This window comes from Euwallacea fornicatus, chromosome 5, assembly GCF_040115645.1.
Source record: "Euwallacea fornicatus isolate EFF26 chromosome 5, ASM4011564v1, whole genome shotgun sequence".
NCBI classification, from domain to species: domain Eukaryota; kingdom Metazoa; phylum Arthropoda; class Insecta; order Coleoptera; family Curculionidae; genus Euwallacea; species Euwallacea fornicatus.
Window position 1 is genome coordinate 2,887,240 of NC_089545.1, and position 17,714 is coordinate 2,904,953.

At 39.0% G+C, this 17,714-nt stretch overlaps 1 protein-coding gene across 2 annotated transcripts in view; it reads right to left on the reverse strand.

Annotated features, from left to right (window-relative positions):
- uif (sushi, von Willebrand factor type A, EGF and pentraxin domain-containing protein uif) overlaps positions 1-17,714 on the reverse strand; it is a 40,480-nt gene that overhangs the window by 11,374 nt on the left and 11,392 nt on the right. For both annotated transcript variants that reach the window (XM_066282902.1, XM_066282900.1), the window contains exons 2-19: positions 15,012-15,115; positions 9,542-9,623; positions 6,058-6,245; positions 5,080-5,998; positions 4,811-5,023; positions 4,602-4,738; positions 4,363-4,541; positions 4,129-4,312; positions 3,619-3,808; positions 3,191-3,563; positions 2,693-3,004; positions 2,063-2,237; positions 1,750-2,010; positions 1,513-1,692; positions 1,268-1,457; positions 896-1,125; positions 380-844; positions 68-322 (exon numbers count right to left, since the gene is read on the reverse strand). In XM_066282902.1, the coding sequence (XP_066138999.1) occupies positions 68-322; positions 380-844; positions 896-1,125; positions 1,268-1,457; positions 1,513-1,692; positions 1,750-2,010; positions 2,063-2,237; positions 2,693-3,004; positions 3,191-3,563; positions 3,619-3,808; positions 4,129-4,312; positions 4,363-4,541; positions 4,602-4,738; positions 4,811-5,023; positions 5,080-5,998; positions 6,058-6,245; positions 9,542-9,623; positions 15,012-15,111 (4,633 nt within the window). In that variant the 5' untranslated portion in view covers positions 15,112-15,115. The remainder of the gene's footprint in view (positions 1-67; positions 323-379; positions 845-895; positions 1,126-1,267; positions 1,458-1,512; positions 1,693-1,749; positions 2,011-2,062; positions 2,238-2,692; positions 3,005-3,190; positions 3,564-3,618; positions 3,809-4,128; positions 4,313-4,362; positions 4,542-4,601; positions 4,739-4,810; positions 5,024-5,079; positions 5,999-6,057; positions 6,246-9,541; positions 9,624-15,011; positions 15,116-17,714) is intronic.

Genomic DNA, 17,714 nt, shown 5'->3' on the forward strand with positions numbered 1-17,714 from the left:
TGCTTTTCCAAGGTGATGTCAGAAGAACAGCGACCATTAAATCTCAATTGAAAAAATCTAGTCTCACCTGTGACTGTAATGTTAATTTCACAAATGGCTACGTTGCCATCATAATCAAAAGCCACATATTTGACCACCATATCCTCAAACACGTACATCGGAGTCTTGAAATTGGCAGGTTTTACCTCAAGCCTCGCAATGCTGCCCGAGTTATCAACGGCAGTGGGTTCAGTAAAGTTCACCGGCATAATACCACCATTGGCATCCTTTTGTACGATGATGGGCTGTTGAGGACAATTTTGAAACACTGGAGTCTCGTTATCTGGAAAAGGACCCGATTAGATTGGAACAGTAATCGAACAAGGATGCTTTGACTTACCTACGCAGGGGGAATAGCCGTAATCATAGCCCAGCAAGGGTTCTTTCTCAGGCTCGTCACAACCCATCAACTCAAACTTTAAACAGGCATTGTCCATATAACTCACTATGCCCAATATAACAAATCTGGCTTGAACGTATTTGGGCAAAGAGATCATTGCGAGTTCACCGTAATTTCCTGGATCGCGCATGGTTAGGTTGAAATTCGGGAAGTAAACCACGTAGTTTTCATGATCAGCTTGTTTGTAAAAGAACCGGATTTCGGTGGGGCGACCAACAATATCGTTGGTAACTACCCCTTTAACTAGAATGGCCTTCACACGGAAGACTTTGCCGAGATCCACGCTGACGTAGGTGAAAGCTTCTTTCATTCCGCACCATCCAGTGACTGAATTCAGTCTCACGTTCTTCGCTTCGTAATTGGGGCGTTCGCTGGTTGCATTGATCGCTGAGTCAGGAATTCTCCCTACAAGTCAACTCAAGTACTTGTCCAATGAAACTGGAAACTGACACTAACCAGAGGAGAGTCCTAAAGGTTTCACGACCCTGCATTCGGGCTCTCTGACGCAGGTGATTGGTCTGGGATTGATTAAGATGTATCCAGCTCGATTGCAGGAGAATCCCACTTCAGAGCCTTGTTCGTAACTTCGGGATACCTGAATACCATCTGGGGGCCTTCCGGGGTCTTCGCAAACGGGGCCTTCGCACCTCAAGTCTCCGAAGTCCCAAACACCATTCGCCTGGCACCTGTTTGAATATATTTTTGTAATATAAACACTCGTTGTTTTTTGACATTGCTATGCGAGTGATTAGTTGTAGTGCAAGTCATTAGGGGTCGTGCGAGTCATTAGGTACCTTCGTCAAATTTGAAAATAACACTGTATTTTACCTCACAACATTATCATGTTTGCTGCTTTGCCCTGCAAGTTTGAAAGTATTCTGGCATCCAAAGAAGAAGGAAGATTGATATCTGGTGTCCAAATATTGCCCGTATTCAGCCCCAGGTGTCGGAGGTGGCACGCCGCAATCGACTCTTGGACAAGAAGGCATAGTACCACTTAACCAGTAATCCGGGAAGCCTGAGAAAATTGGGAAAATGTGACGGAAAACCTTTAAGAGTAAAGAGGTGCTTACCAGGTTTGGGATCATAGACACACTGTCTGAAACCAGAACTGGAAGTGCGCCTAAGCTGTCTTCCGACGTTGTTGCAGTCCAGAGTAACATTTTCCTTGAAAGGAATTAAAACGCTGTTGTTCACTCTGCTCACGGTTAATCCCTCGTTTTTGTCGTCTGACAGAGGAACACATTGGGCATCTACATATGAGCGTTCCCTCAGAATTAAAAAATAAATGCATTTCGGAAAGAACTCACACTTGCACTCTGGAACGGTACCATTCCAAACACCTGTGGAGGTGCACAGTAACGAGCTACTCCCCGACATAACGTAGCCGAAGTCACACTGGAACCCGACCAAGTCACCAAAGTGATACTTCTCCTTCGTGGATAATATAACTCCGTTTTCTGGATGGTTCAAAGAAGGGCACATGACTGGCACGCAGGATTTTTCTATTTGGAAAGTGTCACCATCTCTGCTGCCGTTCTCTGATTGCTCTATGAAGTAGGAGGCAGTACCTGAGGCAACGTGAAGATGTAGCGCAACTTAATTTCCGAAAGGTTTATTTACCGTTTTGCTGATAAAGCTCGAACCCAAAATTGCAAGCACAGGAGTAATCTCCAGGACTATTGATGCATTTTTGTTGACATCCCCCATTGTTAACAGCACACTCGTTGATGTCTAGACATTCGTGCTTAGTACAACCCATGACTTCTAGTTTCAGGCAAGGTGCTCCTTCATAGTCCTAGAAGCAAAGAAGGGAAATTCAATTTAATATTGATTGCTGGGAACTATCTAAGATGAGGTGGAAGCAAAATTGGGCCAAGTCGAAAAAAAAAGAGTTGAATAGCTGTGATGTAAATCAGTTAGGAAATGTATGACTTTATGTACCTAACGAGTAGGATGTGCGCGACGAACGATATGATCTAAGTAATATGATACCAGTTACACAAGGCACTATTCCCTAATGAACTTCATGTATGAATTTTTTAAATTTTAATATGCAACTAACAAATCGGAAGAAAGAAGCAGAAATTCCAATGCATTCAAGTCGAGCCTCATATCTGCAGAGCTACAGTAATCAGCGTTCTAACTTAAAGGGGTCGAAAGTGGGGCGTGGCATCTCCGATAGTAAAGAACAAATTCGACGTTGACTTCATCATGAGTTGGATGAAACCCACTTTCAAGAGCAATATTTACCTGTATCTTAAATTTCACGTACTGCGCCTCAATGGGCACTGGCAAGTTGAGGATGCTCAATGTTGGCTTCTCGATAGTGAACTCGACAGCGAGACCGTCTGGATTTCTGTAGTCCTTGAAGACATCGGTGAGATCGTCTGTATACTGGATTCGAACCGCCGATGTGAAAGCTGTATCTCCATTCAATCTAGTAACCGCCATGGTCCTGAACCCTCTGATGACCGTTGGGGCCCGGAGATCTACCATCACCCAGTTGGAACCTCCGCCAATCCCGTTTCCGCACCAGCCCACTGGACTGTTTAACCGTACCATCTGGAAATATAAGAAAATGTTGAATTCAATTAATTTTACTAACTAGAGTGATTATCTTGGTGCCAATATATCAATGTCCTGATAACTTTGCCAGGAAAGCACGAAAATCGAAGTCGCAAGTCCTCCGCTTGCATGGAAATTAGCCTTGAGGTGCAGTTAACAGGACTCTGACATATTGATTCTTACAGTTTTATCATATCCAGATTCGCTTCCAGACACGGTAATGGAGTCGTCAGGAATTCCTCCATTAATCAATCCCAAATCAGCCACAGGTCTGCAGTCAGTGGTGGGGGCGAATCCCTTTTTACACTTGCATTGAAATGAACCGGCATAATTCACACACTCAGTGGATGCAACATCACATTGACTGCTGATGCACTCGTTGATGTCTTCGCATTTTGGAGGGTTGTTGAATTCCTGGTTTTCACCGCATTTCAAAATACTGTTCCCGATTAGTTTGTATCCTTTGAAGCATTGCACACGAGCCTCATCGGTGTAGTAGTAAATGCGAGAAGTGTCGGTGATAATGCCATTGGTGATTTCTGGTAGAACTGGGCATCTGAGTTAAAACATATTAAGGGATATTGAACTTCGCGTTATGATGATGTGCTAACCTGGCCCTGGAACATTTGGGGACATCGCCACTCCAGGTTCCATTGCTCATGCACAAAATAACTGGTGGACCAGTGCGGATGTAGCCAGGTTCACATTCGTATCGAATTATCGTTCCGTAAGTACGACCCAGTCCATTTAGGATGGTCATATTCGCATTGGGTACTTCTTGTAAGGGGGCACATTGGGAAGCTGAAGCATTTATGTAGGATTAGAAAAATATTTTTGTGCCGTATGTGAGAGGATTCAACTAGATCTCACATTATATAGTGGTGTGCTCACACCACGACATCAGAAAAAATAAATTTTAAATAAATAAATTTTAGAGTCAGCTACAGAACCTGCACGTCACTGCAGTTTCGCTAAAAATAATTCAAATTTTCTCTTCATCTTTTCAGAAACAATTTTTATATGTGATTTAAATTGCCAAGGAATTTTCCGCTGATATCCCAAGAGACCCTTAAGGGTGTCTCTGTAGTTTCTGGAAAGCTGTTGAAACATGGATGGCTCACCTAAGCAAGTGGGTTTCTTCTCCCACTTTCCATCCGCCAAACAGGAAATCTTCTCGATAGGTTGACTGGATGGAAAGGCAAAGCCTGCGTAACACTGATACATCGCTTGTCCCTTGTAGGTGACATTGGTTGATCCGATGGAGAATCCATTGTCGATTTGAGGCACCGGTCCGCAATAAACTTCCTAATGAAAAAGTGAGCACAACAGTTCATAGAAAATTTGAATGATCATACCTGGCATTTCGGAATGTAGCTGATTGACCAATTTCCTCCAGGTGTACATTGGGTGGTCAGGCGATTTCGGCCAGTGGCGAATTCCTGGCCAGCTGGACAACTAAAGGTGATTATGGTTCCGAAAGCTGTGTCTCTACTTGAAGCTAGGGCGCCCGCTCCAGGTTGGAGAAGGGGGCAGTCTATAATAAAATAATTTTTGTAATTTTTTTTTTAACAAATAATTAACCATAAGAACTAACCTGCCGAAAACACGGCTTGCCAACCCTTTTTGCTATGCAAGGCGTCAGAGCTAAATCGCACCAACATCTCACCAGATGATGCAGTTAGGGTTATTTTCGGTCTGGCTGTTTCACTAAATCCCGTACCAGGATGCAACCTAATGATACGGCAGAGAACAACCTTATTAACAATTTACTGCAAAAGTATGAGTACCGGTTCCAATTCTTACCTCAATCCGCTTGTAGTAGACCCGTCGAACACCTGAACAAAATCGGACTTATCCACGTCGAATTCGTCGAAATTGAGAGACAATGGCCCTCCCACCGGGTTCCTAATTTTGTAAAGACATTCCTGGTTACTAGGATAGTTCTCAAGTCCAAAAGCTGGGGAAGTAACCGTACCATTACGAGCCACTATTGTGGCTTTGCATCCTTGGGTATATCTAGGAAGAACGGGCTTCATAGACCTACATGTCATAGATTTACTAAGAGCTATTACCTGATTCTGAAACCCCTCTTGGTTCCTCCAAGGCTGGTTTTGAAGTAGACGTATAACTCGCTTTGTGTGGACATTATGATCTTCTGGTTATTTTCAGCACTTCCGGTTAACCGAGCAATAAGTTTGCTCCTAGGAGAATCCCCATCCCTTACGAAAATATAGTCTCTGCTCTCATCCAAGTCCAAGTCATCTACTTCCAAAGTGATAATTCTGCCCCCTTGAGCTCGGATTATGTAAAGACATTCGAGCCCTCCCGGGTATTGTTCTGGGTACCCCGGGGACTTCAGGACTTGCCCCTGAGGCGTCGCCCTCAAGGTACCACCGCAAATTTGCGGCTCCGTCTTCCACGAGGCCCTGAATCCCTTTTTCTCAACAGAGGCGTCGGTGCTGAATTTAACTATCATGAAATTCGACGCTGACACAAACGATCTGTTAGTGAGGTCCTGTTTGCCAGATAGCGTGGCCAAATTGACTGAAGTGTCTTCGGTCCTCCCTCCTATTAAAATCTGCACAGTGTCAAACGTCTTTTCAGTCTCAAATTCTTGGAACTGAAGCAGGATGTTATGTCCTTGAGGACCCTCCAAAGTCCACTTGCAGTTGGTCAAAGGGGCATATTTATGGGGGTAATAAGGCGATTCCACAACATCTCCACTGCTTGCCAAATAAAAGTTGCAATTTTGGGCACAGTCGATTTCGTCGCTGTTATCTCCACAGTCGTCCTGTTTGTCACACTTGAATTTGTCGTTTATGCAGTTGCCGTTGGAGCAATGGAACGATCCACTTGGACAGGCCTTGGCTCGACACATGAACGGCAAAAGGCTTTCGCACGTAGTGAGTTCCCATGACTGATTGTCCTCTGATATAATGACATCGACGCACTCGCCTGAGTCCGGATCTGGTTGACTCAAAGACCAGAAACCTGAAAATGTCAAACGGCACTCAAGCGACTGTCGAAAGGGGGCAAGGAGGAAATTCAACCTGAATACTGAGATACTAAAGTTCCAGCAGCAGACTCCAAGGTGTTCGTCCTGAGATCATCCAGAGAAGCCAGACCTAACCAATAGTGGTCTAATCCCCGTCGTTCGATGGATCCTGAGCTATTTGCAATGGAGGCCGTTAAGTTATTTTCAGCATATGTCTCCACTGCCATCAAATCACTGCCATATCTGAAAGAAAATTCATCAAATATCACGGAAGCAGTATGGATAACTTAACGCTATCTGATCATAACGCGCTTTTAGTTGCCCAACGGATATCTTTCGACATCTGGGTCATTATTAAATTGCGGTTGCTTTACATTTCTATTAATTAACGTGGAAAACTAGTGTTAGGATTACATTATGTCTGCTATTACGCATACATCAATCAAGAATATTTTCTGTTCCTAGTGATAATACAGCCACGTTACATCTCGTCTGCAAAGAGATGAAAGTTCGAGTCAATAAGTGTTTTGGAGAAGGATAGAACGGTTTCAACGGATGATATTGAACAGATTCAATAGATGACGTTGAACAAAGAATGGGTGTGTCTTAAGGTAATAATAACAATAAGTTGTCGCTCTTATAACAAAACTCGTGAGTCTTTTAGAATGCACGTTAAGGTTACGTGGTATAAAATATTCGAAGGACGATCTGTGGCAGATATTGTCTTGCCTAGAATGGGTAAAGCTGAATTATAAGTAAATCGTGAATGAGAAGTAGCTTTAGCATGGCGCATAAGTACTCACCAACTAAACCATAAATTCATACTAAAGATTCCTTATTCTCAAGAAATAAATTATGAGATTAGGATGGAGATTAGATTACGCGAGAATGCTCCTACAGTTATTCCAGATAGCTATATAACAGAGCTCATAACCCAATGATTATTTTTCAAAGTAGTTAGCCCTCCCTGTATCATTTAGATGTTTGAACTTCCTGCAGATTTCTCCTCCATTCAATAAAATATTTTACTTATTTTAAGGCGAAGTCGCGATATAAATATGTGCTACGAGACGTTTTGACACCTATTGAAGCGTTAGAAATTTTTCTTAACGGACGGCAGCCATTCAGATTTCTTAAGAGGCGCCATTTACATATTTTCCTTGTAAGTTTAAAAGTTTGCGAAACACTTTCTCCAGGTCGAAGTTGTGTTATTTCACACGGTCCTCATAAATCGACCACGATATATGCGGTGAATCTTAAGGGTTGTCCCGTTAACACCACATAAAGCTCAAAAAGCTAAGCTAAATGTTTATGTAAATTTTTTTCGAACTCAAAAAGAGATGAAATATAGGAAACAAAAAATACGGGCTTTTTCAAATATCCAAGTCTGTAACATGCGGATAAATGGCAATGTACCGATGAAATGGCCCGCGCTACCATCAGACTTAAATCCATGTGGTTTTTATCTGTGAGGTTGTATGAGAAATTTGGTGCTTATGACCGAAATGAACACAGTGGCAAAGTTGCGTGAGCGGATAACGTAGGATTTCAGGGTTTTAAATAATTTTTAACAAGTTTTATCTACCAACATGACCTATTAACGTGTTGAAAGAGACCCTTAATAAAGAGAGAAATTGTAATTGAGTTTTTCAGAAGAAACTTTGGTAAATACTATTTTTTGGGAATTGTTTGAATTGGACGCAGTAAAAAAACTATTTTACATTATATCACACAGAATTATTACGTCGATACAGTCCCAAATAGTACACCCTGTATGTCTTAAAGCGAAGATAAAATTCAACGCTTGCCGGAATTTTATGAATTTAGAGTTGTTGCTGTAAGGTGTATTTTTTAATAGTTTTATAATTAAAAAACACTTAAAATAAAAATTATGGTCAGGGGGAGGGCTGCAAAATAAGAAGACATTGCAGCAGACAAAAAGTGATGGCATAAATCTTCAAGTTGGGTATGAGGTAGATAGAGAATATGTGTCTGATTAGTGTTTTAAATTATACAGTGTGAACGAAGAGTGGGGAATAACGAATACTCCTTACGGATAAATTTAAGGAAAATTGTGGGAAAACGTATATAATCAGTTTTCCTTTAAAAAAGCAAACATTTTTGCGAATCCGGACATTTCTTTAAAACCCATGACAACTGCTTCGCTCATGAAACACAAATTGCTTTCCAATTTTTACGGTACTTTGAATTTTACATCAATTCTTCCAATTGGTAATCAGAGAAACACATGTTTCAATGACGTTAATTATTCTAGACAGCATTCATAAGGTGGCCTAAGTTTATGAATAGATTGTAATAGTTCGCGAACATCTACCTATTTCTAGGAATTGAAAAATTCCAAATGAACAAACCCATTTAAGGAACAGTTAGTTTTATTTATTGTGGTGTGCGTCACATGAAAAAGGAAATTTGTATAAAAATGCTTGTTGTAGATACGTGAAACAAATAGAAAGTAAATTTTCCGGATCCGGGCAATGAAAGAAATGAAATCATGCGTTGTCTACTTGGTAAATGGACGCAGCCATTGATCGATGACCACTGGAAAATATTCGCCTGTTCACCAGTAAATCACGCAATACCTCTTCTGGTCGTTAAAATAATCATGAATTATTTTTGTAGGGATCCTGCAAAAATCCAACATTCCTAATAAATTCCCGAAAGAAATTCGTCTTTCTTCACAATTAAATTAATTAATAATTCAGTTTGCTACACAATCATAAATAAACAATGTAATACGAAAACTCTTAATGAAGAGAGCACAGTTGCACCTGTACACCGTAGACCGATTGAAGAGTGAAGACCCACTTTTCAAACTTGCTTTGTCACTCCTATATGGAAACATGTGAATCTTTTGTTACAAATCGATGGTTTTTTCAAATTTAGAAGGTTATTTTCTAGTTTACCGCTATGGAGACCGAAAACAGTACTTCCAAAGTTCAAAAATAAGCACCAGAAAAACTGCATTGGGTAGATGTGTTCAATAAATCACGCATCTTAAGCCATTGGGCAAGCCCCACAATTAAACTGGGGACTCCTATTAACGCCCAATTAAAAAATCTAATCATTGTTTGCATTTCCCAACGTGGGCAATACAAAACAATGAGTGGGTAATGACAATTATTGCTAAAATGCATGGGTTTTCAAAGATCTCACCCACCGAACAAACGAGAAATGTGAAGAAAAACTTTGATTTTGCAACGTTTGGTAACTCATTACCGTTTCTCTCAAGCTACCAATAGAGCTATGCAGTTTTTGTACTTGTACCAACGGACAATGGGCTTGGGCAACTTATTTTGCATCTATTTGTTAGGAAATTTGATTTATGCTGGTTTGAAAGTGTGTAAAAAATGTAAACAATCTAATTAGAAAAAATTCCCAAATTTCGTACTTCTGTTATAGATAGTTTAGCCAACATTAGTAAGAGCGCAAATTAAGGCGTGAGAAAATACGTAATTCCTCTCGTAAACGACTTATTATTGTTTTGAAGAAGATATGTATGTAATACGGACACAACTTACCTCCTACATAACTCGGCCGCCTTTTCCCACGAATGTCTGATATTGAAGAATTTGTAACAATACAGTCCTCTAAGTTCCCAACCTGTAAAAATAGATATGAACATAAGTTTGGAAACCTCTAATTACACCATTAAAGATCTAAACTTGAGCAATTACACATTAAAATGAAAAGAATCTGCACGAGTGCTAAAATTATAAAAAAAATTCCTTGGGATGAAATTCTCATGTCTTGTCAAAAAGTTTTACCCAGTACCAGCCTTATGAGGAAGAAGAGGGGGGGGAGGCTGGGCAACGGCCCAAGGTGGTGTCCCAGGAAGGGCAGTGCACTTTTTCTTTTTTCTTGGGAGCAGGGGGTGCAAAATGCTGCGTTCATGTGGAAAAACTGCACCGAAAGTGCTACTTCGCACAATAGATAGGAGCTTCTGGCGAAGCTCTTAAGGCTTTTGCAAAACATTAATGAACTACTGCTGTGATTAGAGAATAAGGTGAATTTTTCATTTAAACTTCGCAGACAGTATAAAAGCTTGAAATGGTTTTTTTTTGGCGGTTGGTAGCACTTTCTGCGCCATCTGTGCAAAGTGTCGTGTAAATACATTCAATTGCTGCAGAACTATACGTAATTTTGTAAACATATAAAAGTGATTTTTTCGATTTTTTCTATGCCTGATTTTGTTAAGGAAAGAATTTGCATTAAACTTTGGTCGCGAAATGAATATTCTGTAATAGATGAAGACTTTAAAAAAGATCGAAAAGGAGTTCAAGACGAATATCGCCCTGGACGATGATCAACATTAATTTATCGATAACAGCTGCGTTAAAGAAATAAAAGATTTTGCACTCCGCAATCATCGATTGATAATTAGAGACCTTGCTGGTGCTACGGGAATTTCATTTGGACCTAGAGATACTCGTTCCTCATCGTCACATGGTTTCTTTCTGTTATAACTGAATATATCATCTGAGTATACCACTACTAGGTCGTTAGAGACCATAGCTAATAGGTAGTGCATGCAATGCTAAAAGACAGTCAGTTTGTTATTCGAATTGAAAAAGATTCCGGTACCTACAAAGTTATTCACCTTCATGACTCGTACCATCAATCACAGTAAACGTTTTGCATTTTGCATTTTTAACTCTTGGTGTAGGTTGATTCATGGGATGTAGAAAAATGTCAAGGTTTAGAAGCTAAAATAAATTAGAAAATAAAAAAAGAGTGTAGGTATTGTTAAGAAAGTAAGAAATTGTTAAGACTGGACGCTTTAAGGATAAAAAAAACGGTTTTTCCTTTTGGGAAGAATTCTGCGTTAGGTAAGTCTAATCAATTCTAAGTTGTGCGCGCGTTTTCTGTATTAAATACTTTCTACTGTACCGGTAATTACCCAAGAGAAGGCAGACAGGTTCTGCAATAGCCTCGGTGGCTGGTTTACTATAATTTTACGCAAAGTATTTCTGTGGGTCAAAGAAATCTACGCTTAGCACACGTGCTTTGGCCTACAACCCAACGATCATCGATGATTTTTACTTATGCGAATTGTCTTAGTTTCATTATCGTTACTATCGTACACAAGCGAATTTGAATTCCTAATATCTTTTCACATATTCATATCGAATGCAAAGCAGGAATATGTCAAGTACACGATTTTTCCAATTAATCTACTATAGAATGGAATAAAAATATGCCATGAGAAAAATTCTCAGTAAGGAGTCTTCCAGTCCCCACTCGTCTACCAAAATCTGGATCTCGGGAACAGTAAGACAGAGTTTTGTAAATGTAGGCTGGCTAGGGCCCTCCTGTAATCACCTTCAGTCCAGTTTCCATCAGTTTTCTGGACTGCCGCTTTACCAAATAGGCCTTCGAGGTATCCTTTTTCCAATGAAATATATATACAAAATGATTGTTTATGCCGATAGTACCATAAACTCCAGGAACCACCTTAATGAATTTTAATTTTACGAAAAATATTTTGGAATTGACGAAGTTGATCTATTTTCACACAAGTTTCTTCAGACTTAAAATTTTTTTTACCCATTTTATAACTTATTAATTAATAGTCTCATTTTACATAAAAAGCGTTGATGCATAGATTAGCTGAAATAATAGAACCGTGAAATGAAGATTATGATATCTGTCGATTCATTGCAAGTTTTTGACGACTTTTAGCCATTTAAGATATGGTTTATTTCAAGAAATTTCATCCACAAAGGGGGAGGGGGGAGTGAGTATTCTTTCGTCGAACGTTTAAATGAAAACAATAACATGGCAGCAATCATAAACTGACAATCTGCCAGATAAAAAAAAAAGCTAATAACGTAAACACTCTTCTTAACAAGTCAATCAATCTTAACAATTCAGCCAAAACCTCAAAGTTGCCTAATAGTAGTTGCAGTTTTGCATACTACATTATTCATCTCTTTCTGTTATATTTTAGTTGCATGTTGGCTTTTGCATTTCAAAGCAACTTTGCTCCCTCTGCCGAATGATTAAGGTGGATCATTTATTTCCAAGGGAGAAAAACATTTTACTTGCACTTACATTACACTTTAGATGTTTTCCGACATGTGATCGACATTTCTCCCTTTTAAAATACCTCAAGCTTTTTGCATTTGATATTTTTAAAGCAGTATGACAGGAACACGCTTTTTTTTCTATGTAATTTTCGCCTACTTCTTTCGGTTCGCACTATTTCCTGTAGTCCAGATAACTCTTTTTGTATATCAGGAAAAGTAGCGAATACACCTCAAGACTAAAGTGCCTTTTAATCCTTCGGCAATTTGCTCTGCAAACTTCTCTTCCTTAGTCTCTTGATCTATGACTTGACGTTTCCCCACGCAGCGTCTGTAATCGATCCTTTTGTTGGAAGTAAAGGATGATGATGATGATGATGGTCATGAGATCATGATTTGCAAAGCACATAATATCTAATAAATGTCCAAATGGCACACCCCATGTGAAATTTTGCCGCCTTCCCATAATTTCAGAATAATTACATATGTAGTTGGGCGGTAGGCAACAAATCACCTTCCATTACGTACGTGAGTCTGTTTATTCTCAGGCTGTATCTAGTTCATATGAAGAATTAAAGGTTTTCTGCGGCCGAAAATACACAATTTTAGATCACACATTGTGTATTTTACAACCGAATGAAAATGTTACTTATTACGTCCTTCAGTGTCTGATTTAACACAATCTTACTAACATCTTGGTGGGCAATATTTTTTGCCTCTCTAGCAGCGGTTACTTGCGGCAACGTTTCCTTGCGTAATATAAAAGGTATTGCTGGAATGCTGTTTTCTTCATATATAGGTTCGGACTATGAGCCCAAGGATATATTGTTGCTAATCATACATATTAAATTTAGATGCAGAAAATCATAATGGAATGACCAAACCATCAATACGCGATTACTTTCTGAATTTAGTCATCAAAGTTTTAGATTGCATTTCGCCAAACTAATTACTATTTTCTCATAATAATTGTTGTTTTCATCCAAGAAACTTTATTACGTTTCAATCTGCCTCTTATATAAATGAACGCATCTTAGATGCAGGCTGTAAACGGCATTATTACCTAATCGCGGATGGAATAGCACAAAGGCCCAACCTTTGAAGATTTAATTGACGTTGGAAATAATATGGTCAGTCTTTCGTAATCAGCCTCTGGGATAGAAATACAAACAGGTAGATGAATAATGAATTGGCAACAGGTTTGGATTTTTCTTGATTTGCCTCCTCCGGCTGTGTCATGCATCTAAAATGAATGCAGAGACTGAAGAGAATTTTTAATGCGTATTTCAAATTTTGTCCAAATTTTTTTTATCCAAAGAGGGAAATACGCATTAGCATTCACCTATTTTAACATATTTTTAGAACCCTCCACGCACAATAAAAAGTTTGTGGCCTGCGCAGGTCAATGTGTCAGCCTCAGTTGGTAGCAATTACTTAAGTAATAAAATCGTACAATGATCCATTGACCAAAACGCGACTCTTGAGCAATAGCATTTCGCAACCGCTTATGTTTCACTAATCACTTTCACCTTTTTCAATATTGAGTGCCATTTCTTATCCGTTTCTGAATCTACGGTTTCGTAGCTACGTACCTTAATGTGTGCTGACACACCTAATCAACAATCGATCTGAACTATCATTTGAGGTATTTTATTGTGAATTTTGATAAACCCCGTATACGTCATTAAGTTTGGTCGATGCTCGTTGAAGACGAATTTCGAAAAATATATGTAAATGGTTTTGTCTATCTATAAAAAGTCGCTTTCAGCATTTACAACCAATAAAATCGGTATGGTTAAAAATAGAGCTGCGACATTTCACCTTCTAATAGGTAAATGGGGTTTTCTTCTAATGTTTGTGATATCTCAATAATTATCGATACGTTCCAATACTCACAAGAAATATTTGAGTGATTTTTGTTCAGTGCCGGATTGGATGAGATTGGTGCTAGTGGCGAAAACAAATGGTCAGTAGTAAAGTGCAACACTTACTGGTTCGAATGAAATTGAAATGCGTTATTTGAAAAGTTCCAAGAAATTGCCAAAAGTTTATTTAAAATCGCTTAAAAGTGTATAAAAACCACACAGAACGGACTGTCAATCGAAAAGCTAATAATGCCCATTACTCGAAAATTCCATAGAATTTAGGTAAAACCTCTTAAAGTAAAAATACCGAAAAAAAGTAGCTTCAAAATAGCTAAAAATTTCTTAAAATTATATGAAAAAATCTCAAGAAATCGTTCAACTGTCGTTGAATAAAGTTCGTTTTATAGTTAAATTTTTTGAAATTGCATTTTAGCAAAGTTTCGTTATTTCGAAACCTTTTACAACTTTCTTATTTTCAAAAACGACCAGATTTTTTTAACTCTTCCTTTAGTGAACAAGTCCACTGATCATTGATGAAGCCATTGTCTACGCTTCTATTTTTAAAACAATCCTAATAACTTATAGCATGGCATGCGCTTTGAGAGGTCCATGGCTTAACAAAACGCCTGTCATGCAAAAAGATCATTATAAAAAATTGCTTGACAAACTTGGTCAGTAAACCGAGTTTAATGGTAAACTCGTGTTCATTGGTGCACGTGCTAATAAAAAAACAGAAGGTTCCGCCTGAAAAATAAGACTATTTCCTTGAAGGGAATAAAAGATGTTGAAGGAACTGAAGAACGATCTAGTATGCAAACCAACAATCTGGAAGAGGTAGATGTAGTATTGTTTTTTCCCGTTTTGTCAACCCCTTTTAGCAAATTTAACCCTAATCTATGGCGACATAGGACGTGACGTCATTGCGTGTCTCATGCATCACATGCGCGACGCGCGCCGCGTCGCCGACTGCAGTAGCCCGTCATAAGGGTACTAATACATGGCGGTCTTCGTTTGGGAAATTAGGAGCAATTTTGGTGGAATGCCGGTACATCCAGTACTTCTAGATCGTTGGAATGGAAGCAACTAACGATGGTACTTACCATTTGGGCATGTGAATAAATTACTGGAACTACTAGCTAAATTTATCCTACATATGGCCAATGTGGCGACCAATATGGCCGCCTCTATCCTAATCAACATGGACCTGAAAAAGAACAAAAAACTTGTTAGAACGTTCAATCATTAACATATTTCACAGGGAAATGAAGGATATGATACGATGATTATGGTTCTGCGTTATGCACATAAAATCAAATTTTCGTGGCGGAGTTTTTGCTTAACATACTTTGATGTTAACTTGAATCTTTTGTCGTTTTTACATAATTTCTCGGTCCGCTGAGCGTGCATCTTACATTATTTGAGAATAATTAATTTCTTCTATTTGCTTTTCATTACAGGTAGCACAATGAACTACTCCACAATCGTTTTTGAGGAACAGTTACATTGTAATACTCGCATATTTCAGTGACAGTATTTTTTGATTTGCGGTTGAACTGAATTAACAATTTCATGCTTATTTTTTCTGTTTGTGGAGTGAAAATGTCATCTGAGGTTCTTAGACTCATTTGCAGTTGCAGTCATTTCAATAGAAATGGAATTTAATGGAAAAAATGTGTGAAAAACAGGAAAAACAGGAAGTCAAAAACTAATTAATCAATATGCTGAATTATTATAAACTGCGTTATTTTGCGACTTAAAGTTCCGTAACACAGGGTACTAATTGGCACTTGCGAAATGGTACCGCCCACGTATGACCAAGATAAAAGTATTTGCGAGAAGAATTCAAGGCTGCGAGATGTGCAACTCGATGATTCATAAGGCATATTTCAGAGACATAAGAGAAATTCTAACGGGAAATTATGGCATTTAAAATGCTTGAGTAAACTCATTTTTAGGATCTGCTCTCTTGCAAACTGAACTTTTCCAAATGGGGTAAATAGAACGGAATGACTGGTGTCGAAAATGGCACTTTTCGTACCACACTTCTTCTGCTACCGCAATAACAAAAAAGTCTACTTCTTGATTCAGTTATAGACGTTGTGAAATTCATTATGCACCTACTCGATGAAATCCCATTGGCCCCAATGATTACATCAGTGGACACAGAATCTCAGGCGGGTTTCATGCTACTTGGCCCTCATCAGACTGCCGCAGGCAACTAGGTCATTCAATCGGGACGATCGGTGCATTAGCCGTCGGAGTGGCATTGATCTGTACAGTGTTTCTCGATGAATATTTGGGAGAAACACTTGCGATCTGAATCTATAGTTCACTGCCACTAGGGGTATTAGCCTGTGGAGTAGCCGTTTCTGTTTTTCTCTTGTCTACCTCCTCGTTGTTGCCTCATTTCTAATATCATTCCTCCCTTTAGCATTATGAAATGCTCTGCAAGATGGCAAGTTTCTTCTTAAACTCTTAGTTATCCGGAGTTGAAGAGGCAATCATTAACTGGTGCTCAATGCTTGATCATCGTGCGAAAAGAATATTTTGTTCGCGCACTCATGTGAGTGTTAGAAGGAGGCGCATGCGCTATTGCTTGTATTATTTTTATATGAGAGATCATTTCGCATTTTCGAGACTGAAATCTTGGGCAGATATATACGTAAAAAATTTCATTCATTTTGCACGAGAGATCGTAATTTTTTCTTAGATTGTTTTAATATTTTATCAAGGGAAGAGCGAAAAGAGGAGATTCCGAAGGAGCATAAGTTATTATAGCTCTAATTTTAGTTCTTACCAGCCGAAGCTTTCGCATGGTAAGTTATTTGCCAGTTAGGCGCAGTTATCCATATAATCGAAAAATGGATTATTTCTCTTAGATGGCAATAACAGCGCATTTGACAGTAGATTTGAAAACCGGGCATTTAGGCCAAATTATAGTGGGGTAACTTTGTTAGGAGCTTCTATGAAAGCGGGTGGAGCACCGGTCCTATTCCAACTCTGCAGTCCAAGTTCTCAGGAACTTTAATCTCTGTTAAATTAGGCGGAACTTAAAATTCTGGTCTTGAATTTACGTTATCCACATTACTCCATTGAGCTTTAAGATATTCTTATATTTTACAGCTCTTTCAATGGGGGCCCTCTGCGCACTCACACTGCATAAATAGTGGACTCACGGTTCTTTAACCTTTTTTGGTACCTATTGCAAGGACAGTTGGCAGCCGGCCACTGGTTGCATTCTAAGCAATGTTTATCTAATAGAATGCCAATTATTTATCATTCATTAAAGTGCGCTCAAGGTTGCTTTTACGTAAGTGTTAATGATTTACTTTGCCTATTGGCAGAGAAAGAATTTGCAAGTTTATGGTTTACCCGATGTGTTGCAATCAGGTTAGATGTTATGCAACACAGTGGCAACATTTTTCTCGCTCGTTTTTCCTGCAGGATAAATTTCTGCAATGTTGTTCTGTCGCTTGCAAAAAAAGCTTTTATGGCGACACATTATAGCTGGCAATTAGTGATCCCAATTACAATGAAAAGGGAGCATGAAATGGCCTAACTGTAGTCCGTCCTAGAAATCGTCGCAATTAACACAGTGAACAAGATTTGTCACTTTTAGGACTACACTTTCCAGTAATTAGATCACTCGCAACTTTATAATGTTTTCTTGCGCTTGTCCCACTTGAGTGCTTATCTTAATGTGTAACAACAAAAATTACCTTCAACCGCGATTCGACTTAAAGTAGGCCTTACACAGGTCTTAGATGGCTTTATTTTTGGATTACGAATCGCTGAAGACGTAA